General features: G+C 48.2%; 1 protein-coding gene across 1 annotated transcript; it reads left to right on the top strand.

The window, feature by feature from the left end:
• The first annotated feature begins 337 nt into the window (after positions 1–337).
• On the top strand, positions 338–25,596 carry LOC110525153 (14-3-3 protein beta/alpha-A). The gene is made up of 6 exons (XM_036973023.1): positions 338–491; positions 4,682–5,005; positions 8,117–8,240; positions 15,912–16,075; positions 20,799–20,894; positions 22,886–25,596. Exons 2-6 carry the CDS (start codon positions 4,694–4,696, stop codon positions 22,940–22,942), a joined length of 753 nt encoding a protein of 250 aa, XP_036828918.1. The 5' UTR covers positions 338–491; positions 4,682–4,693; the 3' UTR covers positions 22,943–25,596.

Raw genomic sequence — 25,596 nt, 5'->3', positions numbered from 1 at the left:
TTTAATAAGATAATTTTTTTAGAAATAAGCGGGGGGATTAGTCATATTATATTATTATATTAGTCATATTATTTATTCATAATAAATAAAAAATAAAATAAAAAATCTGACTTTGTTTTTTTGTATTTGTTGTGTTCATAATTATTTTTTAAATCTGACAGTTTTTTTGTATTTGTTGTGTTCATAATAAAACAATAAATACATTTTTAAAAATCTGACTGTTTGTTTGTATTTGTTGTGTTCATAATAAAAAATAAATAATTTAAAAATAAAATCTGACTGTTTTTATTTTATTTGTTGTGTTCATGATAAAACATTAAACATCTGACTTTGTGGCTGTGGTAACTAGTGACCCCCAGTGCGTCCCTGCTACTGGGGTGTGATTGGAGGGAAACCCCGTGGACTCGACATTCAGACCGGTTGTGAGAGAAGCAGCTGTGTAACGTAGCTAGCGAGCCACACCGACAACACCACTAGCCCTTTGCACTCAGGTAAGAGGCTTGTTCTAAGTTTAAAAAATGTCATGTTAAACAAATGTTTTGATGTATGTATGTGTTCACTATGGATCTTACTTTGAGGGAAAAATAGCGGGTAGTATATGTAACGGTAGAGATCCAGTTAGTTTTTTGTCAGGTGGCTAACGTTAGCTAGGAATGTAGCTAGCCGACCAAAGAACAATAGCTACCTGTTTTGTTTCTTTGGGGGGGGATTGTTCTCGCTAGGACAGGTTTTTTTGTGTGCATCTTGTCAGGTTTCGAGTTGGTTTCAAGTAGTTACCTTTTTCTTTTTATACCTATTGTGGTCGACAATTGCATGTTAGCTAATCTGTTGAATTTAGTTAGCAATAGCAGACATGTAGCTCGGCTAAACCAACTGAGTTTATTCAACATGGGCTTGGTCGGCACAAACCTAGCTGGCTCGCTAGCTACATATAAAACCGTTTGTGGACCCAGTATTCGTCGTTTACTGACACAAAACAGTTGTTTGATATTTAAAACATGTTGTCGTTGGAATAAATATTTAAAAAATCCCCGTCTGTTTTTTGGAGGCAGATCACGACCAACACTTTACTCGCATGGATAACTCAGTTAGCGGCCTTGTTAGCTAACTAACTCGTATAAATAAAGTAGCAAACCGAATCTGGCTATTTACAACCCTTTCATTTTGATCGATCGTAGCTAAGCTATGTCCCAGGCACGGTTTGATTGTGCGCAATGCCGGGTTCACTAGTACTTTCCGGATGAGAAATGAGAAACAGTAGTAATACAGTTGTCATTTTAAGGCGGGGACGACATCCTCCCGTTGGCGATTATAGCGAACTCAGCGATGAATCAATCTTAACTTTTACATCCGTTGGACATTCAATGTAGCTAACTAACAGTACATGAATTGTACAGTATGTCCATCGCCATCTGTGTGTGTAAATGCTTGCCATTCTGTGCTACTAATTTACAACAGGTACAACATGGGTGTGGCATGGCAGGGCGTGAATGCACATCCGCGTTTTTCTTTACACGGTAGGAACCAGGCTAGTGTGCTTTCACTGCTGTGTCGTACATATCATGTCTTAACCTGGATAATGTTTCCGGCGCCATAGCGTGTTAGCGGAAATCCACAGTGCACGTCTCACATGACCCCCAAGCCACAGTACCAGGCTAGTCTACATGTGTCTATATTACGGAATGGAAAATATGGGATTGATTGAGCGTGGTGCATCAGTGTTGTCTGTAGACCCGTGGGCCATTCTGCACGGTACCAGCAGATGTCGGTTATTGATTCGGTGTAGAACTATTCTCACTGCCGTCTGTTTTGGTCGGTCCTGGCTTATGCTTTGCATTTGTTACTTTGTGGATCACAACCGCAACTCACTTTCGTTTCTAGATGACATGAGGAACAAACGGCTACGTTTAGTGATATTTAAACTTTTTCCTGGTGCTTGTTTTTTTTTTTTTGAATCAGGAATTACCCTGAGTTTATGAGTTGTTACTTTGCTTTGGTGCTAGCTATAGGTTAGATTTCCTGGACTTTTTCCCGTGTTGGGGTGGGCAGTTGTCGATTTGAATCCCGGGTCGTGCGCTGGGAATGGATCTGGTAACTGCAGGGCTTCTGGGGTTCAGATTGTAACAACAATCCCTTACCGGTGTGCCCTTGAGTAGGACACCTAACTTGCTCTCCGTTCAGGGGCGCTCCACTGCAGCTTGACCCTGTACCACATGCCAACATTTCTCTCCTGTATTGTATCAGCCATTCCAGACACATGCCATGCCAACATTTCTCTCCTCAGTCCCTAGTAATCATGGTTGACATGTTTCTTCTTCTCTCCTCAGTCCCTAGTAATCATGGTTGACATGTTTCTTCTTCTCTCCTCGGTCCCTAGTAACCATGGTTGACATGTTTCTTCTTCTCTCCTCAGTCCCTGGTAACCATGGTGTTGATATGTTTCTTCTTCTCTCTCCTCAGTCCTTAGTAACCATGGCTACTTTTCTTCTTCTCCCTCCTCAGTCCCTAGTAACCATGGTTGATATTTCTTCTTCTCTCTCCTCAGTCCCTAGTAACCATGGTTGATATTTATTCTTCTCTCTCCTCAGTCCCTAGTAACCATGGTTGATATTTCTTCTTCTCTCTCCTCAGTCCCTAGTAACCATGGTTGATATGTTTCTTCTTCTCTCTCCTCAGTCCCTAGTAACCATGGTTGATATTTATTCTTCTCTCTCCTCAGTCCTTAGTAACCATGGTTGATATGTTTCTTCTTCTCTCTTCTCAGTCCCTAGTAACCATGGTTGATATGTTTCTTCTCTCTCCTCAGTCCCTAGTAACCATGGTTGATATGTTTCTTCTCTCTCCTCAGTCCCTAGTAACCATGGTTGATATGTTTCTTCTCTCTCCTCAGTCCCTAGTAACTATGGTTGATATGTTTCTTCTCTCTCCTCAGTCCCTAGTAACTATGGTTGATATGTTTCTTCTCTCTCCTCAGTCCTTAGTAACCATGGCTACTTTTCTTATTCTCCCTCCTCAGTCCCTAGTAACCATGGTTGATATTTCTTCTTCTCTCTCCTCAGTCCCTAGTAACCATGGTTGATATGTTTCTTCTCTCTCCTCAGTCCCTAGTAACCATGGTTGACATGTTTCTTCTTCTCTCTCCTCAGTCCCTAGTAACCATGGTTGATATGTTTCTTCTCTCTCCTCAGTCCCTGGTAACCATGGTTGATATGTTTCTTCTCTCTCCTCAGTCCCTAGTAACCATGGTTGATATGTTTCTTCTCTCTCCTCAGTCCCTAGTAACCATGGTTGATATGTTTCTTCTCTCTCCTCAGTCCCTAGTAACCATGGTTGATATGTTTCTTCTCTCTCCTCAGTCCTTAGTAACCATGGCTACTTTTCTTCTTCTCCCTCCTCAGTCCCTAGTAACCATGGTTGATATTTCTTCTTCTCTCTCCTCAGTCCCTAGTAACCATGGTTGATATGTTTCTTCTCTCTCCTCAGTCCCTGGTAACCATGGTTGATATGTTTCTTCTCTCTCCTCAGTCCCTAGTAACCATGGTTGATATGTTTCTTCTCTCTCCTCAGTCCCTAGTAACCATGGTTGATATGTTTCTTCTCTCTCCTCAGTCCTTAGTAACCATGGCTACTTTTCTTCTTCTCCCTCCTCAGTCCCTAGTAACCATGGTTGATATTTCTTCTTCTCTCTCCTCAGTCCCTAGTAACCATGGTTGATATGTTTCTTCTCTCTCCTCAGTCCCTGGTAACCATGGTTGATATGTTTCTTCTCTCTCCTCAGTCCCTGGTAACCATGGTTGATATGTTTCTTCTCTCTCCTCAGTCCTTAGTAACCATGGCTACTTTTCTTCTTCTCCCTCCTCAGTCCCTAGTAACCATGGTTGATATTTCTTCTTCTCTCTCCTCAGTCCCTAGTAACCATGGTTGATATGTTTCTTCTCTCTCCTCAGTCCCTAGTAACCATGGTTGATATGTTTCTTCTCTCTCCTCAGTCCCTAGTAACCATGGTTGATATATTTCTTCTCTCTCCTCAGTCCCTAGTAACCATGGTTGACATGTTTCTTCTCTCTCCTCTGTCCCTGGTAACCATGGTTGATATGTTTCTTCTCTCTCCTCAGTCCCTAGTAACCATGGTTGATATTTATTCTTCTCTCTCCTCAGTCCCTAGTAACCATGGTTGACATGTTTCTTCTTCTCTCTTCTCAGTCCCATCTCTCTTTCCTCCGTCCCCAGTAACCATGGCAGCCATGTTTCTTCTTCTCTCTCCTCAGTCCCTTCTCTCAGTCCCTAGTAACCATGGTTGATATGTTTCTTCTTCTCTCTCCTCAGTCCCTTCTCTCTCTTCTCAGTCCCTAGTAACCATGGTTGACATGTTTCTTCTTCTCTCTTCTCAGTCCCTAGTAACCATGGTTGATATTTATTCTTCTCTCCTCAGTCCCTAGTAACCATGGTTGACATGTTTCTTCTTCTCTCTTCTCAGTCCCTTCTCTCTCCTCCGTCCCTTCTCTCTCTCCTCGGTCCCTTCTCTCTCTCCTCGGTCCCTTCTCTCTCTCCTCAGTCCCTTCTCTCTCTCCTCAGTCCCTTCTTCTCTCTCCTCAGTCCCTTCTCTCTCTCCTCCGTCCCTTCTCTCTCTCCTCGGTCCCCAGTAACCATGGCAGCCATGTTTCTTCTTCTCTGTCCTCAGTCCTGAGTAGCCATGGTTGACAAGAGCGAGGTGGTTCAGAAGGAGCTGGTCCAGAAGGCCAAGCTGGCGGAGCAGGCCGAGCGCTACGACGACATGGCGGCCTCCATGAAGGCTGTGACAGAGGAAGGCACCCAGTTGTCCAACGAGGAGCGGAACCTCCTCTCTGTGGCCTATAAGAACGTGGTGGGTGCTCGGCGTTCCTCCTGGAGGGTGGTGTCCAGCATCGAGCAGAAGACTGAGGGCAGCGAGAAGAAGCAGGCCATGGCCAAGGAGTACAGGGAGAAGATAGAGAAGGAACTGAAGGAGATCTGTAACGATGTGCTGGTAAGACGACTGGGGAAGGGGAGGTGCTCTCTCTCTCTCGGTGGCTTTGACCCACCGTGAGTTTTCAACCTTCAAAATGTCATATAATTTATTTTCCGTCAACCAGTTTGCTATGTCAATTTATTGACGAGAGGTGCTACGACTGGGGCTCTCACCCAAACCTTGTCCTTCCCTCCCTCTTGAAATGATTGAGGTTTTCCTGCCTGCCTGGTTCTAGCCCTGGTCTGACAGTAATCAGCTCAGTGTAATTAGCTGTTAGCCAGTTCGTAGGGCCTCGTTCAGCTCGTTAGGCCATTTCTCACCTGTCGGTCCCGTTGTCTCTCTCTCACCCAGGGGATGTTTCTCTCTCTCTCACCCAGGGGATGTTTCTCTCTCTCTCACCCAGGGAGTGTCTCTCTCTCTCTCACCCAGGGGATGTCTCTCTCTCTCTCACCCAGGGGATGTCTCTCTCTCTCTCACCCAGGGGATGTCTCTCTCTCTCTCACCCAGGGGATGTCTCTCTCTCTCTCACCCAGGGGATGTCTCTCTCTCTCTCACCCAGGGGATGTCTCTCTCTCTCTCACCCAGGGGATGTCTCTCTCTCTCTCACCCAGGGGATGTCTCTCTCTCTCTCACCCAGGGGATGTCTCTCTCTCTCTCACCCAGGGGATGTCTATCTCTCTCTCACCCAGGGGATGTCTCTCTCTCTCTCACCCAGGGGATGTCTCTCTCTCTCACCCAGGGGATGTCTCTCTCTCTCTCACCCAGGGGATGTCTCTCTCTCTCTCACCCAGGGGATGTCTCTCTCTCTCTCACCCAGGGGATGTCTCTCTCTCTCTCACCCAGGGGATGTCTCTCTCTCTCTCACCCAGGGGATGTCTCTCTCTCTCTCACCCAGGGGATGTCTCTCTCTCTCTCACCCAGGGGATGTCTCTCTCTCTCTCACCCAGGGGATGTCTCTCTCTCTCTCACCCAGGGGATGTCTCTCTCTCTCTCACCCAGGGGATGTCTCTCTCTCTCTCACCCAGGGGATGTCTCTCTCTCTCTCACCCAGGGGATGTCTCTCTCTCTCTCACCCAGGGGATGTCTCTCTCTCTCTCACCCAGGGGATGTCTCTCTCTCTCTCACCCAGGGGATGTCTCTCTCTCTCTCACCCAGGGGATGTCTCTCTCTCTCTCACCCAGGGGATGTCTCTCTCTCTCTCACCCAGGGGATGTCTCTCTCTCTCTCACCCAGGGGATGTCTCTCTCTCTCTCACCCAGGGGATGTCTCTCTCTCTCTCACCCAGGGGATGTCTCTCTCTCTCTCACCCAGGGGATGTCTCTCTCTCTCTCACCCAGGGGATATGTCTCTCTCTCTCACCCAGGGGATATATGTGTCTCTCTCACCCAGGGGATATGTGTGTCTCTCTCACCCAGGGGATATGTGTCTCTCTCACCCAGGGTGGGCCCCAAGGACAGAGTTCGGGGATCCACGTTCTAGATGAGTCATTCATGTGGTTCTAGTGTAGTCGGGTGGTTCAGGGCATTACCCAAGAACCATGTTCAGGGCATTACCCAGGAACCGTGTTCAGGGCATTACCCAAGAACCGTGTTCTAGAGGAGTCGGTGGTTCAGGGCATTACCCAGGAACCGTGTTCTAGAGGAGTCGGGTGGTTCAGGGCATTACCCGGGAACCGTGTTCTAGAGGAGTCGGGTGGTTCAGGGCATTACCCGGGAACCGTGTTCTAGAGGAGTCTGGTGGTTCAGGGCATTACCCAGGAACCGTGTTCTAGAGGAGTCGGGTGGTTCAGGGCAGTACTGAGTTAAGGGTCTGAATACTTATGTTATTGTAACATTTACGGTTTAATTTTAAGTTTTCATAAATCTCTAAACCTGTTTTTGCTTTGTCATTTTGGAGTATTGTATATAGATTGATGCATTTTAAAAAAAATCCATTTTAGAATAAGGCTGTAACGTAACAACGTGGACAAAGTCGAGGGGTCTGAATACTTTCCCAATGCACTGTATGTAGAATATTGGCCTGTTGGAAACTACAACTCTCTACTACATCACACAGCTGGAAACTACAACTCCCTACTACATCACACAGCTGGAAACTACAACTCCCTACTACATCACACAGCTGGAAACTACAACTCCCTACTACTACATCACACGGCTGGAAACTACAACTCCCTTACTACTACATCACACAGCTGGAAACTACAACTCCCTTACTACTACATCACACGGCTGGAAACTAACTACAACTCCCTACTACTACATCACACAGCTGGAAACTACAACTCCCTTACTACTACATCACACGGCTGGAAACTAACTACAACTCCCTACTACTACATCACACGGCTGGAAACTACAACTCCCTACTACTACATCACACGGCTGGAAACTACAACTCCCTACTACTACATCACACGGCTGGAAACTACAACTCCCTACTACTACATCACACGGCTGGAAACTACAACTCCCTACTACTACATTACACGGCTGGAAACTACAACTCCCTACTACTACATCACACGGCTGGAAACTACAACTCCCTACTACTACATCACACGGCTGGAAACTACAACTCCCTACTACTACATCACACGGCTGGAAACTACAACTCCCTACTATTACATCACACGGCTGGAAACTACAACTCCCTACTACTACATCACACGGCTGGAAACTACAACTCCCTACTATTACATCACACGGCTGGAAACTACAACTCCCTACTACTACATCACACGGCTGGAAACTACAACTCCCTACTACTACATCACACGGCTGGAAACTACAACTCCCTACTACTACATTACACAGCTGGAAACTACAACTCCCTACTATTACATCACACGGCTGGAAACTACAACTCCCTACTACTACATCACACGGCTGGAAACTAACTACAACTCCCTTACTACATCACACGGCTAGATGTGATTTCCAGAGAAACTGGTGCTGGGGGGTCTAGACCTGCCTATACAATGTTAGGTGATACCTTTTGCAGAGCTGCAAATGACGGTCCTGTAGACTAGAGCCAACAATTCACATGTAAATAACTGAGTGTGGTGGCTGGGTGTTTGATTTGCATATTTCTAACAAAAACTTGTCTTCCGTCTGTCTCTCTCTACAGGGTCTTCTGAACCAGTTCCTCATCCCCAATGCTACTCCGGCCGAGAGCAAAGTGTTCTATTTGAAAATGAAAGGAGATTACTACCGCTACTTAGCCGAGGTGGCGGTTGGAGAGGAGAAAGCCGGTAAGCCCCGTGATAAGTCCCTTTGTGCTAGCCAATCAGTTGTCTGTGTTGGGGAACAGGAAGACAGGTGTGTGTCTGTGTTGGGGAACAGGAAGACAGGTGTGTGTCTGTGTTGGGGAACAGGAAGACAGGTGTGTGTCTGTGTTGGGGAACAGGAAGACAGGTGTGTCTGTGTTGGGGAACAGGAAGACAGGTGTGTGTCTGTGTTGGGGAACAGGAAGACAGGTGTGTGTCTGTGTTGGGGAACAGGAAGACAGGTGTGTGTCTGTGTTGGGGAACAGGAAGACAGGTGTGTGTCTGTGTTGGGGAACAGGAAGACAGGTGTGTGTCTGTGTTGGGGAACAGGAAGACAGGTGTGTTTCTGTGATGGGGAACAGGAAGACAGGTGTGTGTCTGTGTTGGGGAACAGGAAGACAGGTGTGTGTCTGTGTTGGGGAACAGGAAGACAGGTGTGTGTCTGTGTTGGGGAACAGGAAGACAGGTGTGTGTCTGTGTTGGGGAACAGGAAGACAGGTGTGTCTGTTGGGGAACAGGAATACAGGTGTGTGTGATACACACCTCTGGAGGTAGACAGGTTTGATATCAACCTTTTGTGACGTAATGGGCCGTCTACTTCTTTTATTTTGGGGGGGGATGTGACAGTCTTTTACGAATCAGGGTGACAGTATTTTAGACAGTGTTTCAGTCCTGAAGGATGTCTGGGGTTGAATTGAATTAAATGAAGTGAAACAACAATTTTTTTTGTATCTTCTGTCTAGAAAATAACAATCATTGAGTCTTCATCACGCCGTCGAAACAGAATCCTTCATATCTGGGCAAGAAACACAAACCAACTTAAACCCACTGCAAATTAATGTCAATGCATTTATTTATTAGGTGTCTTTATGGACAGCTGATCGCATCATTGTCCCCTTTTTAAATAGAGGAGTTGCCGTTCTGTGTTCCTCCTTGTCATTGGCAATGGGAATTAAATAGTTCATTTCAGGGCCTCCTAGGAGGCCCGGTAAACGGCTGGCTCGGAGGGCCACTAGGAGAGAGAAAGAGAGGGGAAGAGAAGGGTGTGGCCTGTTTACTTTGTGTTGCAGCAGTAGAGCTGTGGCCCTCTGGTTGATCCAGGGCTTTAGGTCTTCTATAATCCTTACTCCGTGGTGATGCCACGCCCAGGAAACTGACCTCATTGGGCCCTCTGAAACATAAGGGTGTGTCCTACATAATCCTAGTGTTGTTCATAGGAGTCATAGTGGGGTCATTAGGGTTAGGTGTGTTATTCATAGGAGTCATAGCGGGGTCATTAGGGTTAGGTGTGTTCATAGGGGTCATAGCGGGGTCATTAGGGTTAGGTGTGTTCATAGGGGTCATAGCGGGGTCATTAGGGTTAGGTGTGTTCATAGGAGTCATAGCGGGGTCATTAGGGTTAGGTGTGTTGTTCATAGGAGTCATAGTGGGGTCATTAGGGTTAGGTGTGTTGTTCATAGGAGTCATAGTGGGGTCATTAGGGTTAGGTGTGTTGTTCATAGGAGTCATAGTGGGGTCATTAGGGTTAGGTGTGTTGTTCATAGGAGTCATAGTGGGGTCATTAGGGTTAGGTGTGTTGTTCATAGGAGTCATAGTGGGGTCATTAGGGTTAGGTGTGTTCATAGGAGTCATAGCGGGGTCATTAGGGTTAGGTGTGAGGGAGGCTGGTTCTAGTGACTACAGGAAGCTGTGAGGGAGGCTGGTTCTAGTGGCTGAGGGAAGCCAGTAGAGGCTGGTTCTAGTGACTGAAGGAAACCGTGAGGGAGCCCAGTAGAGGCTGGTTCTAGTGACTGAAGGAAACCGTGAGGGAGCCCAGTAGAGGCTGGTTCTAGTGACTGCAGGAAGCTGTGAGGGAGGCTGGTTGTAGTGACTACAGGAAGCTGTGAGGGAGGCTGGTTCTAGTGACTGCAGGAAGCTGTGAGGGAGGCTGGTTCTAGTGACTGCAGGAAGCTGTGAGGGAGGCTGGTTCTAGTGACTGCAGGAAGCTGTGAGGGAGGCTGGTTCTAGTGACTGCAGGAAGCTGTGAGGGAGACTGGTTCTAGTGACTGAATGAAGCTGTGAGGGAGACCAGTAGATGCTGGTTCTAGTGACTGAAGGACGCTGTGAGGGAGGCTGGTTCTAGTGACTGCAGGAAGCTGTGAGGGAGGCTGGTTCTAGTGACTGCAGGAAGCTGTGAGGGAGGCCAGTAGAGGCTGGTTCTAGTGGCTGAAGGAAGCTGTGAGGGAGGCTGGTTCTAGTGGCTGAAGGAAGCTGTGAGGGAGGCTGGTTCTAGTGACTGCAGGAAGCTGTGAGGGAGGCTGGTTCTAGTGACTGCAGGAAGCTGTGAGGGAGGCTGGTTCTAGAGACTACAGGAAGCTGTGAGGGAGGCTTGTTCTAGTGACTACAGGAAGCTGTGAGGGAGGCTGGTTCTAGTGACTACAGGAAGCTGTGAGGGAGGCTGGTTCTAGTGACTACAGGAAGCTGTGAGGGAGGCTGGTTCTAGTGACTACAGGAAGCTGTGAGGGAGGCTGGTTCTAGTGACTACAGGAAGCTGTGAGGGAGGCTGGTTCTAGTGACTACAGGAAGCTGTGAGGGAGGCTGGTTCTAGTGACTACAGGAAGCTGTGAGGGAGGCTGGTTCTAGTGACTACAGGAAGCTGTGAGGGAGGCTGGTTCTAGTGACTACAGGAAGCTGTGAGGGAGGCTGGTTCTAGTAGCTGAGGGAAACCAGTAGAGGCTGGTTCTAGTGACTGAAGGAAAGCGTGAGGGAGCCCAGTAGAAGCTGGTTCTAGTGACTGCAGGAAGCTGTGAGGGGGGCTGGTTCTAGTTGCTGCCGGAAGCTGTGAGGGAGGCTGGTGGTAGTGACTACAGGAAGCTGTGAGGGAGGCTGGTTGTAGTGACTGAAGGAAGCTGTGAGGGAGGCTGGTTCTAGTGACTGCAGGAAGCTGTGAGGGAGGCTGGTTCTAGTGACTGAATGAAGCTGTGAGGGAGACCAGTAGATGCTGGTTCTAGTGACTGAAGGACGCTGTGAGGGAGGCTGGTTCTAGTGACTGCAGGAAGCTGTGAGGGAGGCTGGTTCTAGTGACTGCATGAAGCTGTGAGGGAGGCTGGTTCTAGTGGCTGAAGGAAGCTGTGAGGGAGGCTGGTTCTAGTGACTGCAGGAAGCTGTGAGGGAGGCTGGTTCTAGAGACTACAGGAAGCTGTGAGGGAGGCTGGTTCTAGTGACTACAGGAAGCTGTGAGGGAGGCTGGTTCTAGTGACTACAGGAAGCTGTGAGGGAGGCTGGTTCTAGTGACTACAGGAAGCTGTGAGGGAGGCTGGTTGTAGTGACTACAGGAAGCTGTGAGGGAGGCTGGTTCTAGTGACTACAGGAAGCTGTGAGGGAGGCTGGTTCTAGTGACTGCAGGAAGCTGTGAGGGAGGCTGGTTCTAGTGACTGCAGGAAGCTGTGAGGGAGACTGGTTCTAGTGACTGAATGAAGCTGTGAGGGAGACCAGTAGATGCTGGTTCTAGTGACTGAAGGACGCTGTGAGGGAGGCTGGTTCTAGTGACTGCAGGAAGCTGTGAGGGAGGCTGGTTCTAGTGACTGCAGGAAGCTGTGAGGGAGGCCAGTAGAGGCTGGTTCTAGTGGCTGAAGGAAGCTGTGAGGGAGGCTGGTTCTAGTGGCTGAAGGAAGCTGTGAGGGAGGCTGGTTCTAGTGACTGCAGGAAGCTGTGAGGGAGGCTGGTTCTAGTGACTGCAGGAAGCTGTGAGGGAGGCTGGTTCTAGAGACTACAGGAAGCTGTGAGGGAGGCTTGTTCTAGTGACTACAGGAAGCTGTGAGGGAGGCTGGTTCTAGTGACTACAGGAAGCTGTGAGGGAGGCTGGTTCTAGTGACTACAGGAAGCTGTGAGGGAGGCTGGTTCTAGTGACTACAGGAAGCTGTGAGGGAGGCTGGTTCTAGTGACTACAGGAAGCTGTGAGGGAGGCTGGTTCTAGTGACTACAGGAAGCTGTGAGGGAGGCTGGTTCTAGTGACTACAGGAAGCTGTGAGGGAGGCTGGTTCTAGTGACTACAGGAAGCTGTGAGGGAGGCTGGTTCTAGTGACTACAGGAAGCTGTGAGGGAGGCTGGTTCTAGTAGCTGAGGGAAACCAGTAGAGGCTGGTTCTAGTGACTGAAGGAAAGCGTGAGGGAGCCCAGTAGAAGCTGGTTCTAGTGACTGCAGGAAGCTGTGAGGGGGGCTGGTTCTAGTTGCTGCCGGAAGCTGTGAGGGAGGCTGGTGGTAGTGACTACAGGAAGCTGTGAGGGAGGCTGGTTGTAGTGACTGAAGGAAGCTGTGAGGGAGGCTGGTTCTAGTGACTGCAGGAAGCTGTGAGGGAGGCTGGTTCTAGTGACTGAATGAAGCTGTGAGGGAGACCAGTAGATGCTGGTTCTAGTGACTGAAGGACGCTGTGAGGGAGGCTGGTTCTAGTGACTGCAGGAAGCTGTGAGGGAGGCTGGTTCTAGTGACTGCATGAAGCTGTGAGGGAGGCTGGTTCTAGTGGCTGAAGGAAGCTGTGAGGGAGGCTGGTTCTAGTGACTGCAGGAAGCTGTGAGGGAGGCTGGTTCTAGAGACTACAGGAAGCTGTGAGGGAGGCTGGTTCTAGTGACTACAGGAAGCTGTGAGGGAGGCTGGTTCTAGTGACTACAGGAAGCTGTGAGGGAGGCTGGTTCTAGTGACTACAGGAAGCTGTGAGGGAGGCTGGTTGTAGTGACTACAGGAAGCTGTGAGGGAGGCTGGTTCTAGTGACTACAGGAAGCTGTGAGGGAGGCTGGTTCTAGTGACTACAGGAAGCTGTGAGGGAGGCTGGTTCTAGTGACTACAGGAAGCTGTGAGGGAGGCTGGTTCTAGTGACTGCAGGAAGCTGTGAGGGGGGCTGGTTCTAGTTGCTGCAGGAAGCTGTGAGGCAGGCTGGTGGTAGTGACTACAGGAAGCTGTGAGGGAGGCTGGTTGTAGTGACTGAAGGAAGCTGTGAGGGAAGCCAGTAGAGGCTGGTTCTAGTGACTGAAGGAAGCCGTAAGGGAGGCTGGTTCTAGTGACTGCAGGAAGCTGTGAGGGAGACTGGTTCTAGTGACTGCAGGAAGCTGTGAGGGAGGCTGGTTCTAGTGACTGCAGGAAGCTGTGAGGGAAGCCAGTAGAGGCTGGTTCTAGTGACTGAAGGAAGCCGTAAGGGAGGCTGGTTCTAGTGACTGCAGGAAGCTGTGAGGGAGACTGGTTCTAGTGACTGCAGGAAGCTGTGAGGGAGGCTGGTTCTAGTGACTGCAGGAAGCTGTGAGGGAGGCTGGTTCTAGTGACTGCAGGAAGCTGTGAGGGAGGATGGTTGTAGTGACTACAGGAAGCTGTGAGGGAGGCTGGTTGTAGTGACTACAGGAAGCTGTGAGGGAGGCTGGTTCTAGTGACTACAGGAATCTGTGAGGGAGGCTGGTTGTAGTGACTACAGGAAGCTGTGAGGGAGGCTGGTTGTAGTGACTACAGGAAGCTGTGAGGGAGGCTGGTTCTAGTGACTACAGGAAGCTGTGAGGGAGGCTGGTTCTAGTGACTACAGGAAGCTGTGAGGGAGGCTGGTTCTAGTGACTGAAGGAAGCTGTGAGGGAGCCCAGTAGAAGCTGGTTCTAGTGACTGCAGGAAGCTGTGATGGAGGCTGGTTCTAGTGACTACAGGAAGCTGTGAGGGAGGCTGGTTCTAGTGACTGCAGGAAGCTGTGAGGGGGGCTGGTTCTAGTTGCTGCAGGAAGCTGTGAGGGAGGCTGGTGGTAGTGACTACGGGAAGCTGTGAGGGAGGCTGGTTGTAGTGACTGAAGGAAGCTGTGAGGGAAGCCAGTAGAGGCTGGTTCTAGTGACTGAAGGAAGCCGTAAGGGATGCTGGTTCTAGTGACTGCAGGAAGCTGTGAGGGAGACTGGTTCTAGTGACTGCAGGAAGCTGTGAGGGAGGCTGGTTCTAGTGACTGCAGGAAGCTGTGAGGGAAGCCAGTAGAGGCTGGTTCTAGTGACTGAAGGAAGCCGTAAGGGAGGCTGGTTCTAGTGACTGCAGGAAGCTGTGAGGGAGACTGGTTCTAGTGACTGCAGGAAGCTGTGAGGGAGGCTGGTTCTAGTGACTGCAGGAAGCTGTGAGGGAGGCTGGTTCTAGTGACTGCAGGAAGCTGTGAGGGAGGATGGTTGTAGTGACTACAGGAAGCTGTGAGGGAGGCTGGTTGTAGTGACTACAGGAAGCTGTGAGGGAGGCTGGTTCTAGTGACTACAGGAATCTGTGAGGGAGGCTGGTTGTAGTGACTACAGGAAGCTGTGAGGGAGGCTGGTTCTAGTGACTACAGGAAGCTGTGAGGGAGGCTGGTTCTAGTGACTACAGGAAGCTGTGAGGGAGGCTGGTTCTAGTGACTACAGGAAGCTGTGAGGGAGCCCAGTAGAAGCTGGTTCTAGTGACTGCAGGAAGCTGTGATGGAGGCTGGTTCTAGTTGCTGCAGGAAGCTGTGAGGGAGGCTGGTGGTAGTGACTACAGGAAGCTGTGAGGGAGGCTGGTTGTAGTGACTACAGGAAGCTGTGAGGGAGGCTGGTTGTAGTGACTACAGGAATCTGGGAGGGAGGCTGGTTCTAGTGACTGCAGGAAGCTGTGAGGGAAGCCAGTAGAGGCTGGTTCTAGTGACTGAAGGAAGCCGTAAGGGAGGCTGGTTCTAGTGACTACAGGAAGCTGTGAGGGAGGCTGGTTCTAGTGACTGCAGGAAGCTGTGAGGGAGGCTGGTTCTAGTGACTGCAGGAAGCTGTGAGGGAGGATGGTTGTAGTGACTACAGGAAGCTGTGAGGGAGGCTGGTTGTAGTGACTACAGGAAGCTGTGAGGGAGGCTGGTTCTAGTGACTACAGGAATCTGTGAGGGAGGCTGGTTGTAGTGACTACAGGAAGCTGTGAGGGAGGCTGGTTCTAGTGACTACAGGAAGCTGTGAGGGAGGCTGGTTCTAGTGACTACAGGAAGCTGTGAGGGAGGCTGGTTCTAGTGACTGAAGGAAGCTGTGAGGGAGCCCAGTAGAAGCTGGTTCTAGTGACTGCAGGAAGCTGTGATGGAGGCTGGTTCTAGTTGCTGCAGGAAGCTGTGAGGGAGGCTGGTGGTAGTGACTACAGGAAGCTGTGAGGGAGGCTGGTTGTAGTGACTACAGGAAGCTGTGAGGGAGGCTGGTTGTAGTGACTACAGGAATCTGGGAGGGAGGCTGGTTCTAGTGACTACAGGAAGCTGTGAGGGAGAGCAGTAGATGCTAATCAGAGCGAGAATGTGTGCAGGGCTCGGTTCCTCTTCGTGTCAGTCTGTTGTGTTGAGCTGCACAGTGGAAGACGTCATCTAGTCTCCACCTCTCTGGAACTGGCACAGGAAGTAGACCTTACCTTAACTTAATGCTCCTCGTAGGCCCACGGTCCCGCCCACCTTTACCACGACAACCATTGTGATAACGTTATCTCTTTCACTCACTGACTACAGACGTTCCCTCCAGCCCACAACATGCCAGGATTTTCTTGCTCTTTAGTTTTTCAAGTTGTATTTTTTGTGGGGGGGGGGGGGGGGTTATAATTTCTAATCTTAAAGACGGAACACTGTCTGAAATAAAAGTTATCCCCTTAAAGAGATGTATGTATTTAAAGTAGTATATTTCTGATCTTCCTCTCTCCTCTCTCCAGCCATCATCGGTAACTCCCAGGAGGCCTATAAGGACGCGTTTGAGATCAGCAAGAAGGACATGCAACCCACCCACCCGATTCGTCTGGGCCTGGCTCTCAACTTCTCTGTGTTCTACTACGAGATCCTCAACTCCCCCGAGCAGGCCTGCAAACTGGCCAAGACGGTATGTGGTTATGAGCCCGTCCGAGATGGCCGCTCGATGATGAGGTTGACAGTCCTGATTAGGGCAGAGAGTCTCGACTGGTGGGTCGCGGGTTGTTTTCGAAGGGTCGTCGGTGCCTGAGGTAGAAGAGAAGAAAACAAAGATTGGTTTGGGACTGAAGTGACATGTGGGCCTTTATACATGGGGTCACTGCTCTAGGGTCTTTATACAGGGGGTCACTGGGGTCACTGATCTAGGGTCTTTATACATGGGGTCACTGCTCTAGGGTCTGTATACAGGGGGTCACTGCTCTAGGGTCTTTATACATGGGGTCACTCGGGTCACTGCTCTAGGGTCTTTATACATGGGGTCACTGGGGTCACTGCTGTAGGGTCTTTATCCATGGGATCACTGAGGTCACTGCTGTAGGGTCTTTATACGTGGGGTCACTGCTCTAGGGTCTTTATACATGGGGTCACTGCTCTAGGGTCTTTATACATGGGGTCACTGCTCTAGGGCCTTTATACATGGGGTCACTGCTCTAGGGTCTTTATACATGGGGTCACTGCTCTAGGGTCTTTATACATGGGGTCACTGCTCTAGGGCCTTTATACATGGGGTCACTGGGGTCACTGCTCTAGGGCCTTTATACTGGTACTCCTTGTGTACATAGTCTCATTATTGCCAGTCAGCATTTCACAGTAAAGTCTACACCTGCTGCGCCCGCTGATTGGCTGAATTCCCAGGGTTGGTTGGTAGTGCTGAGCGATTAACCAAAATTTCATTTACATTGAAACATTTTTTATTTTTTATATGAGCTCAATGCCCCATTGAAGTAGGGAGTTGTAGTTTCTCTAGAGATAAATCAGATCCAGCCTGATCTGTGATGTAGTAGGGAGTTGTAGTTTCTCTAGAGATAAATCAGATCCAGCCTGAACTGTGAGGTAGAAGGGAGTTGTAGTTTCTCTAGAGATAAATCAGATCCAGCCTGAACTGTGAGGTAGAAGGGAGTTGTAGTTTCTCTAGAGATAAATCAGATCCAGCCTGAACTGTGAGGTAGAAGGGAGTTGTAGTTTCTCTAGAGATAAATCAGATCCAGCCTGAACTGTGAGGCAGTAGGGAGTTGTAGTTTCCAACAGGCCAATATTATACATAGTTTAGCGCATAAAATGTGGTAATTAACTACAATGATCATAATCCATTGCGCATCAATACTGGACAAAAATATAAACGCAACAGGTAAAGTGTTGGTCCCGTGTTTCATGAGCTAAAAGATCCCAGAAATGTTCCAAACGCACAAAAATACTATTTATCTCAAATTTTATGCACAAATGTGTTTACTTCCTGTTAGTGAGCATCTCTCCTTTACCAAGATAATCCATCCACCTGGACAGGTGTGGCATATCAAGAAGCTGATTAAACAGCGTGATCATTACACATTACACCTTGTGCTGGGGGACAATGAAAGGCCACTCTAAAATTTGCAGTTTTGTCACAAAACATAATTTAATGTTAATTCCTCTACCATAAGCCGCCTCCAACGTCGTCTTAGAAAATGTTTGCTGTACGTCCAACCGGGCCTCACAACTGCAGATCACGTGTTACCACGCCAACCCAGGACCTCCACATCCGGCTTCTTCACCGCAGATCACGTGTTACCACGCCAACCCAGGACCTCCACATCCGGCTTCTTCACCTCGGGGATCATCTGAGACCAGCCACCCGCACAGCTGAAGAATTTCTGCTCAAAATGTCAGAAACCGTCTCAGGGAAGGTCATCTGTGTGCTCGTCGTCTCCCCAGGGTCTTGACCTGACTGCAGTTTGGCGTCGTAACCGACTTCAATGGGGAAATGCTCAACCTTCGATGGGGAAATGCTCAACCTTCGATGGGGAAATGCTCAACCTTCGATGGGGAAATGCTCAACCTTCGATGGGGAAATGCTCAACCTTCAATGGGGAAATACTCAACCTTCGATGGGGAAATGCTCAACCTTCGATGGGGAAATGCTCAACCTTCGATGGGGAAATGCTCAACCTTCGATGGGGAAATGCTCAACCTTCGATGGGGAAATGCTCAACCTTCGATGGGGAAATGCTCAACCTTCGATGGGGAAATGCTCAACCTTCGATGGGGAAATGCTCAACCTTCGATGGGGAAATGCTCAACCTTCGATGGGGAAATGCTCAACCTTCGATGGGGAAATGCTCAACCTTCGATGGCCACTGGTACGCTGGAGAAGTTTTTATTTATTTAATTTATTTAACCAGGCAAGTCAGTTAAGAACAAATTCTTATTTTCAATGACGGCCTAGGAACAGTGGGGTTAACTGGTCTAGGAACAGTGGGTTAACTGGTCTAGGAACAGTGGGTTAACTGGTCTAGGAACAGTGGGTTAACTGGTCTAGGAACAGTGGGTTAACTGGTCTAGGAACAGTGGGGTTAACTGGTCTAGGAACAGTGGGGTTAACTGGTCTAGGAACAGTGGGTTAACTGGTCTAGGAACAGTGGGTTAACTGGTCTAGGAACAGTGGGGTTAACTGGTCTAGGAACAGTGGGGTTAACTGGTCTAGGAACAGTGGGTTAACTGGTCTAGGAACAGTGGGTTAACTGCCTGTTCAGGGGGCAGAACGACAGACCTTGTCAGCTCGGGGATTTGAACTTGCAACCTTTCAGTTACTAGTCCAACGCTCTAACCACTAGGCTACCCTGGCGCCTTTACACTTTAACCACTAGGCTACCCTGTGTGCTCTTCACGGATTAATTCCGGTTTTAACTGTACCGGGCAGTGTGGCGTTGTGTTTGAGAGGTGTTTGCTGATGTCAACGTTGTAAACAGAGTGTCCCATGGTGGCGGTGGGGTTATGGTATGGACAGGCGTAAACTACGGACAACGAACACAATGGCATTTTTATTGATGCCAATTTGAATGCACAGAGATACCGTGATGAGATCCCGAGGCCCCGTTGTCGTGCCATCCATCCGCCGCCATCACCTCATGTTTCAGCATGATAAAAGCACAGAGATACCGTGATGAGATCCTGAGGCCTCATTGTCGTGCCATTCATCCTCCTCCATCACCTCATGTTTCAGCATGATAAAAGCACAGAGATACCGTGATGAGATCCCGAGGCCTCATTGTCGTGCCATTCATCCTCCTCCATCACCTCATGTTTCAGCATGATAAAAGCACAGAGATACCGTGATGAGATCCCGAGGCCTCATTGTCGTGCCATTCATCCTCCTCCATCACCTCATGTTTCAGCATGATAAAAGCACAGAGATACCGTGATGAGATCCCGAGGCCTCATTGTCGTGCCATTCATCCTCCTCCATCACCTCACGTTTCAGCATGATAAAGCACGGCCCCATGTCACAAGGATCTGGTCACAATTCCTGTCCCAGTTCTTCCATGGCCTGCATACTTACCAGACAGGCTACCCAACATTCCCCAGGCCACAATCAACAGCCTGATCAACTCTTGTGAAGGAGATGTGTCTCGCTGCATGAGGTAAATGTTGGTCACGCCAAATACTGACTGGTTTTCTGATCCACGCCCCCTAATGTTTTTTTGAAGGGATCTGTGACCAACAGATTGATATCTTTATTCCCATTCATGTGAAATCCATAGGTTAGGGCCTAATCAATTGATTTTCTATTTACTTATTTACTTATATGAACCGTAGCTCCGTAAAATCATTGGAATTGATGCTAGCTAACATAATGTCACAAAGCATTATCTAACTGGGGATAGCTAGCTAACATAATGTCACAGAGCGTTATCTAACTGGGGATAGCTAGCTAACATAATGTCACAGAGCGTTATCTAACTGGGGATAGCTAGTTAACATAATGTCACAGAGCATGATCTAACTGGGGATAGCTAGCTAACATAATGTCACAGAGCGTTATCTAACTGGGGATAGCTAGCTAACATAACAGAGCATGATCTAACTGTGGATAGCAAGCTAACATAATGTCACAGAGCGTTATCTAACTGGGGATAGCTAGCTAACATAATGTCACAGAGCGTTATCTAACTGGGGATAGCTAGCTAACATAATGTCACAGAGCATGATCTAACTGGGGATAGCTAGCTAACATAACGTCACAGAGCGTTATCTAACTGGGGATAGCTAGCTAACATAACGTCACAGAGCATTATCTAACTGGGGATAGCTAGCTAACATAATGTCACAGAGCGTTATCTAACTGGGGATAGCTAGCTAACATAACGTCACAGAGCGTTATCTAACTGGGGATAGCTAGCTAACATAATTAACTTTCATTCTGAAATAACTTCATATTTCTGAGTTAGTCAGATATTAGTTCAGAAACATTTGAAATTGGTATGGGAGTTAACTAGCTGCTTATCAAAGGTAGATAACTGGTATATTTATTTTATTTTAGTCAAATTAACCAAACTTTCTTAATGTTTCTCAAAATGACTGGCTAATTAATTTGATCGTGCTTTGTGAAGCACCCGGGTTCTGTCCACACGTCGCCCTGTCACCTACAGGAGAACCTGATGAACGACATGAGGGCCTATCAGAGTCGAGGTGAGAAGGTTCTAGCTAAGCGCGTGACCCCCTCTCTCCTTCCAGGTTTTAATGTCACGTGACCAAGTAACAGTGAGAGATGCCTTTCTCTCCAGCTCCAAACCCAACGATACGCAGTCATCCAGTATGAAATGTAGAACAACACTGTGATTGTTTTATTTTTACTGTTAACTTCTGTTCTCCTGCAGGCTTTCGACGACGCTATTGCAGAGCTGGATTCTCTGAGTGAAGACTCCTACAAAGACAGCACCTTGATCATGCAGCTACTGAGAGACAACTTGACAGTAAGTGTCGGGTACTGAAATCATAGTTCCCTGTTGTCACTGGGTTGACTTATGATGTCGGAGAGTTACTGGTGTGTCTCTCACTCCATTTGTTTCGGTCACATATTCCCGAGACAAAGGTAGAGGAGCTACGTAACCCGTCGTCTACCCAGTAGGAACAAATATGAAAATGTATGCACTCTGCTCACTGCAGTAGAGAGTCTGCTAAATGACTCACTACTGTTAGTGGCTCTGGATTAGAGAGTCTGCTAAATGACTCACTGCTGTTAGTGGCTCTGGATCAGAGAGTCTGCTAAATGACTCACTACTGTTAGTGGCTCTGAATCAGAGAGTCTGCTAAATGACTCACTGCTGTTAGTGGCTCTGGATTAGAGAGTCTGCTAAATGACTCACTGCTGTTAGTGGCTCTGGATCAGAGAGTCTGCTAAATGACTCACTACTGTTAGTGGCTCTGAATCAGAGAGTCTGCTAAATGACTCACTACTGTTAGTGGCTCTGGATCAAAGAGTCTGCTAAATGACTCACTACTGTTAGTGGCTCTGGATCAAAGAGTCTGCTAAATGACTCACTACTGTTAGTGGCTCTGGATCAAAGAGTCTGCTAAATGATTCACTACTGTTAGTGGCTCTGGATCAGAGAGTCTGCTAAATGACTCACTGCTGTAAATGGCTCTGGATTAGAGAGTGCTAAATGACTCACTACTGTAAGTGGCTCTGGATCAGAGAGTCTGCTAAATGATTCACTACTGTAAGTGGCTCTGGATTAGAGATTCTGCTAAATGATTCACTACTGTAAGTGGCTCTGGATTAGAGATTCTGCTAAATGATTCACTACTGTTAGTGGCTCTGGATCAGAGAGTCTACTAAATGACTCACTGCTGTAAGCGTCTCTGGATCAGAGAGTCTACTAAATGACTCACTGCTGTAAGCGTCTCTGGAACAGAGAGTCTACTAAATGACTCACTACTGTTAGTGGCTCTGAATCAGAGAGTCTGCTAAATGACTCACTGCTGTAAGTGGCTTTGGATCAGAGAGTCTGCTAAATGACTCACTGCTGTAAGTGGCTTTGGATCAGAGAGTCTGCTAAATGATTCACTACTGTAAGTGGCTCTGGATTAGAGATTCTGCTAAATGATTCACTACTGTAAGTGTCTGGATCAGAGAGTCTACTAAATGATTCACTACTGTAAGTGTCTGGATCAAAGAGTCTGCTAAATGACTCTACTGTAAGTGTCTCTGGATCAGAGAGTCTGCTAAATGACTCACTGCTGTAAGCGTCTCTGGATCAGAGAGTCTGCTAAATGACTCACTACTGTTAGTGGCTCTGGATCAGAGAGTCTGCTAAATGACTCACTGCTGTAAGCGTCTCTGGATCAGAGAGTCTACTAAATGACTCACTACTGTTAGTGGCTCTGAATCAGAGAGTCTGCTAAATGACTCACTGCTGTAAGTGGCTTTGGATCAGAGAGTCTGCTAAATGACTCACTGCTGTAAGTGGCTTTGGATCAGAGAGTCTGCTAAATGACTCACTGCTGTAAGTGGCTTTGGATCAGAGAGTCTGCTAAATGACTCACTGCTGTAAGCGTCTCTGGAACAGAGAGTCTACTAAATGACTCACTGCTGTAAGCGTCTCTGGAACAGAGAGTCTGCTAAATGACTCACTACTGTTAGTGGCTCTGAATCAGAGAGTCTGCTAAATGACTCACTGCTGTAAGCGTCTCTGGATCAAAGAGTCTACTAAATGACTAGAATGTAGAATGAGTGAATGTACTCAGTCCGAGGTCAGCTCTACTGACATGTCATGTGTATGTTGACCTACAGTCTTTTTTTAACATGTTGTTAATCTCTGTCCTCTCATCTCGGTCCTCTCTCTCATCTCGGTCCTCTCTCTCATCTCGGTCCTCTCTCTCATCTCGGTCCTCTCTCTCATCTCGGTCTTCTCTCTCATCTCGGTCCTCTCTCTCATCTCTGTCCTCTCTCTCATCTCTGTAGCTGTGGACCTCAGACAACCAGGGAGATGGAGAGGATGCTGAGGAGGGTAGAGACTGACCTGGTTCCTGTTCCCTGGTCTGTCTGTCTGACTGACTGTCATCATCCTCTATCTATCAACACTGAGACAGACAGACTGACCACCTCATCCTGCCCAACGCTTCTCTTTAGTTCTGTCTGTCACCTCATCTCTCCATGTGTTTACTCTTCTTTCGGGAATCATTGTGGGGGGGGGTTGCTTTCCAGGACTTGGTTGTGGGAGGGGGTTGCTTTCTAGGACTTGGTTGTGGGAGGGGTTTGCTTTCTAGGACTTGGTTGTGGGAGGGGGTTGCTTTCTAGGACTTGGTTGTGGGAGGGGGTTGCTTTCTAGGACTTGGTTGTGGGAGGGGGTTGCTTTCTAGGACTTGGTTGTGGGAGGGGGTTGCTTTCTAGGACTTGGTTGTGGGAGGGGGTTGCTTTCTAGGACTTGGTTGTGGGAGGGGGTTGCTTTCTAGGACTTGGTTGTGGGAGGGGGTTGCTTTCTAGGACTTGGTTGTGGGAGGGGGTTGCTTTCTAGGACTTGGTTGTGGGAGGGGGTTGCTTTCTAGGACTTGGTTGTGGGAGGGGTTGCTTTCCAGGACTTGGTTGTGGGAGGGGTTTTGGGACATATATTATAGTATGTTGGGGTGAGGGACTTGTCTACTGAGCGTATAATTATTTGTGGGCGGAGCAACAGGGTGTTACATGTAGGTTGACGGGGGAGGGGAACTTCTCAACTCATGCAATGAACCTGGTCTAGTCCTCTACCTGTGTTCAGGTTGGGAATGAACCTGGTGTAGTCCTCTACCTGTGTTCAGGTTGGGAATGAACCTGGTGTAGTCCTCTACCTGTGTTCAGGTTGGGAATGAACCTGGTGTAGTCCTCTACCTGTGTTCAGGTTGGGAATAAACCTGGTCTAGTCCTCTACCTGTGTTCAGGTTGGGAATGAACCTGGTCTAGTCCTCTACCTGTGTTCAGGTTGGGAATGAACCTGGTCTAGTCCTCTACCTGTGTTCAGGTTGGGAATAAACCTGGTCTAGTCCTCTACCTGTGTTCAGGTTGGGAATGAACCTGGTCTAGTCCTCTACCTGTGTTCAGGTTGGGAATGAACCTGGTGTAGTCCTCTACCTGTGTTCAGGTTGGGAATAAACCTGGTCTAGTCCTCTACCTGTGTTCAGGTTGGGAATTAACCTGGTCTAGTCCTCTACCTGTGTTCAGGTTGGGAATGAACCTGGTCTAGTCCTCTACCTGTGTTCAGGTTGGGAATGAACCTGGTGTAGTCCTCTACCTGTGTTCAGGTTGGGAATAAACCTGGTCTAGTCCTCTACCTGTGTTCAGGTTGGGAATGAACCTGGTCTAGTCCTCTACCTGTGTTCAGGTTGGGAATGAACCTGGTCTAGTCCTCTACCTGTGTTCAGGTTGGGAATGAACCTGGTCTAGTCCTCTACCTGTGTTCAGGTTGGGAATGAACCTGGTCTAGTCCTCTACCTGTGTTCAGGTTGGGAATGAACCTGGTCTAGTCCTCTACCTGTGTTCAGGTTGGGAATGAACCTGGTCTAGTCCTCTACCTGTGTTCAGGTTGGGAATGAACCTGGTCTAGTCCTCTACCTGTGTTCAGGTTGGGAATGAACCTGGTCTAGTCCTCTACCTGTGTTCAGGTTGGGAATTAACCTGGTCTAGTCCTCTACCTGTGTTCAGGTTGGGAATGAACCTGGTCTAGTCCTCTACCTGTGTTCAGGTTGGGAATGAACCTGGTCTAGTCCTCTACCTGTGTTCAGGTTTGGAATTAACCTGGTCTAGTCCTCTACCTGTCTACATGGTAAAGATCTTGTGCTTGACAACATTGCTTGATTCATTTGTGGTTCGACATCAGTCTCTCTTGATTGGAGGAGGCAGCAGCGAGCGGTTTTAGTCTGTAGCCAGGCGACTGACGGCAGGAGCATTAGGGGATAGTCCTGATGGCGTCTTATCGATGGTGGGTTGGCGTGGTCGTTGTGGTGCTCCCCAAAATGGCACCCTATTCCCTATAAAGTACACTACTTTTAGACCAGAACCCTATGGACCTTGGTCAAACACCCGTGCACTATGTAGGGAGTAGGGTTCCAGTAGTGCACTATGTAGGGAGTAGGGTTCCAGTAGTGCACTATGTAGGGAGTAGGGTTCCAGTAGTGCACTATGTAGGGAGTAGGGTTCCAGTAGTGCACTATGTAGGGAGTAGGGTTCCAGTAGTGCACTATGTAGGGAGTAGGGTTCCAGCTGAGAGGGAAACCTTGGATAGTGATGTTACATTCCATTAAACTGTCTCTGTTCTGCTCCAGCTTCTTCTTCTTCTTCAGTTTCACTGACCTGCTAACGTCATTTTGTATTTCTGTGTCGAGTAGGAGGTTTGGGAAAAGTCTAGAACAAAGAGGACTCCTAATACTCAGACTGTTTTTAAAACCAGCAGAGCAAGGAAGAATTTCCCCTCGTTGCTTCATCTAGTTGCTGCTTCTTCTTTCCTTCCCCAGTTAAGGGTTTCTTTTGATACTTGTGGTTGAGAACTAGTTAACGGGGAGAAAAGGGAGGTTGTTGTTGGGCTGGTTGTCTTTGTCCATGTCTTTTTTGGAAATTTTCATACGAAACACCTAAAGCATAACTGTTATCTGGAGGGAAATGTTATTTCATGTATGTGGAATTAAAAAGATAATTTATAAGTT

This window comes from Oncorhynchus mykiss, unplaced genomic scaffold (assembly GCF_013265735.2).
Source record: "Oncorhynchus mykiss isolate Arlee unplaced genomic scaffold, USDA_OmykA_1.1 un_scaffold_218, whole genome shotgun sequence".
Classification (NCBI taxonomy): domain Eukaryota; kingdom Metazoa; phylum Chordata; class Actinopteri; order Salmoniformes; family Salmonidae; genus Oncorhynchus; species Oncorhynchus mykiss.
Note: the sequence above shows the minus strand (reverse complement) of the source record. Positions and strands in the feature narration are given on the sequence as shown.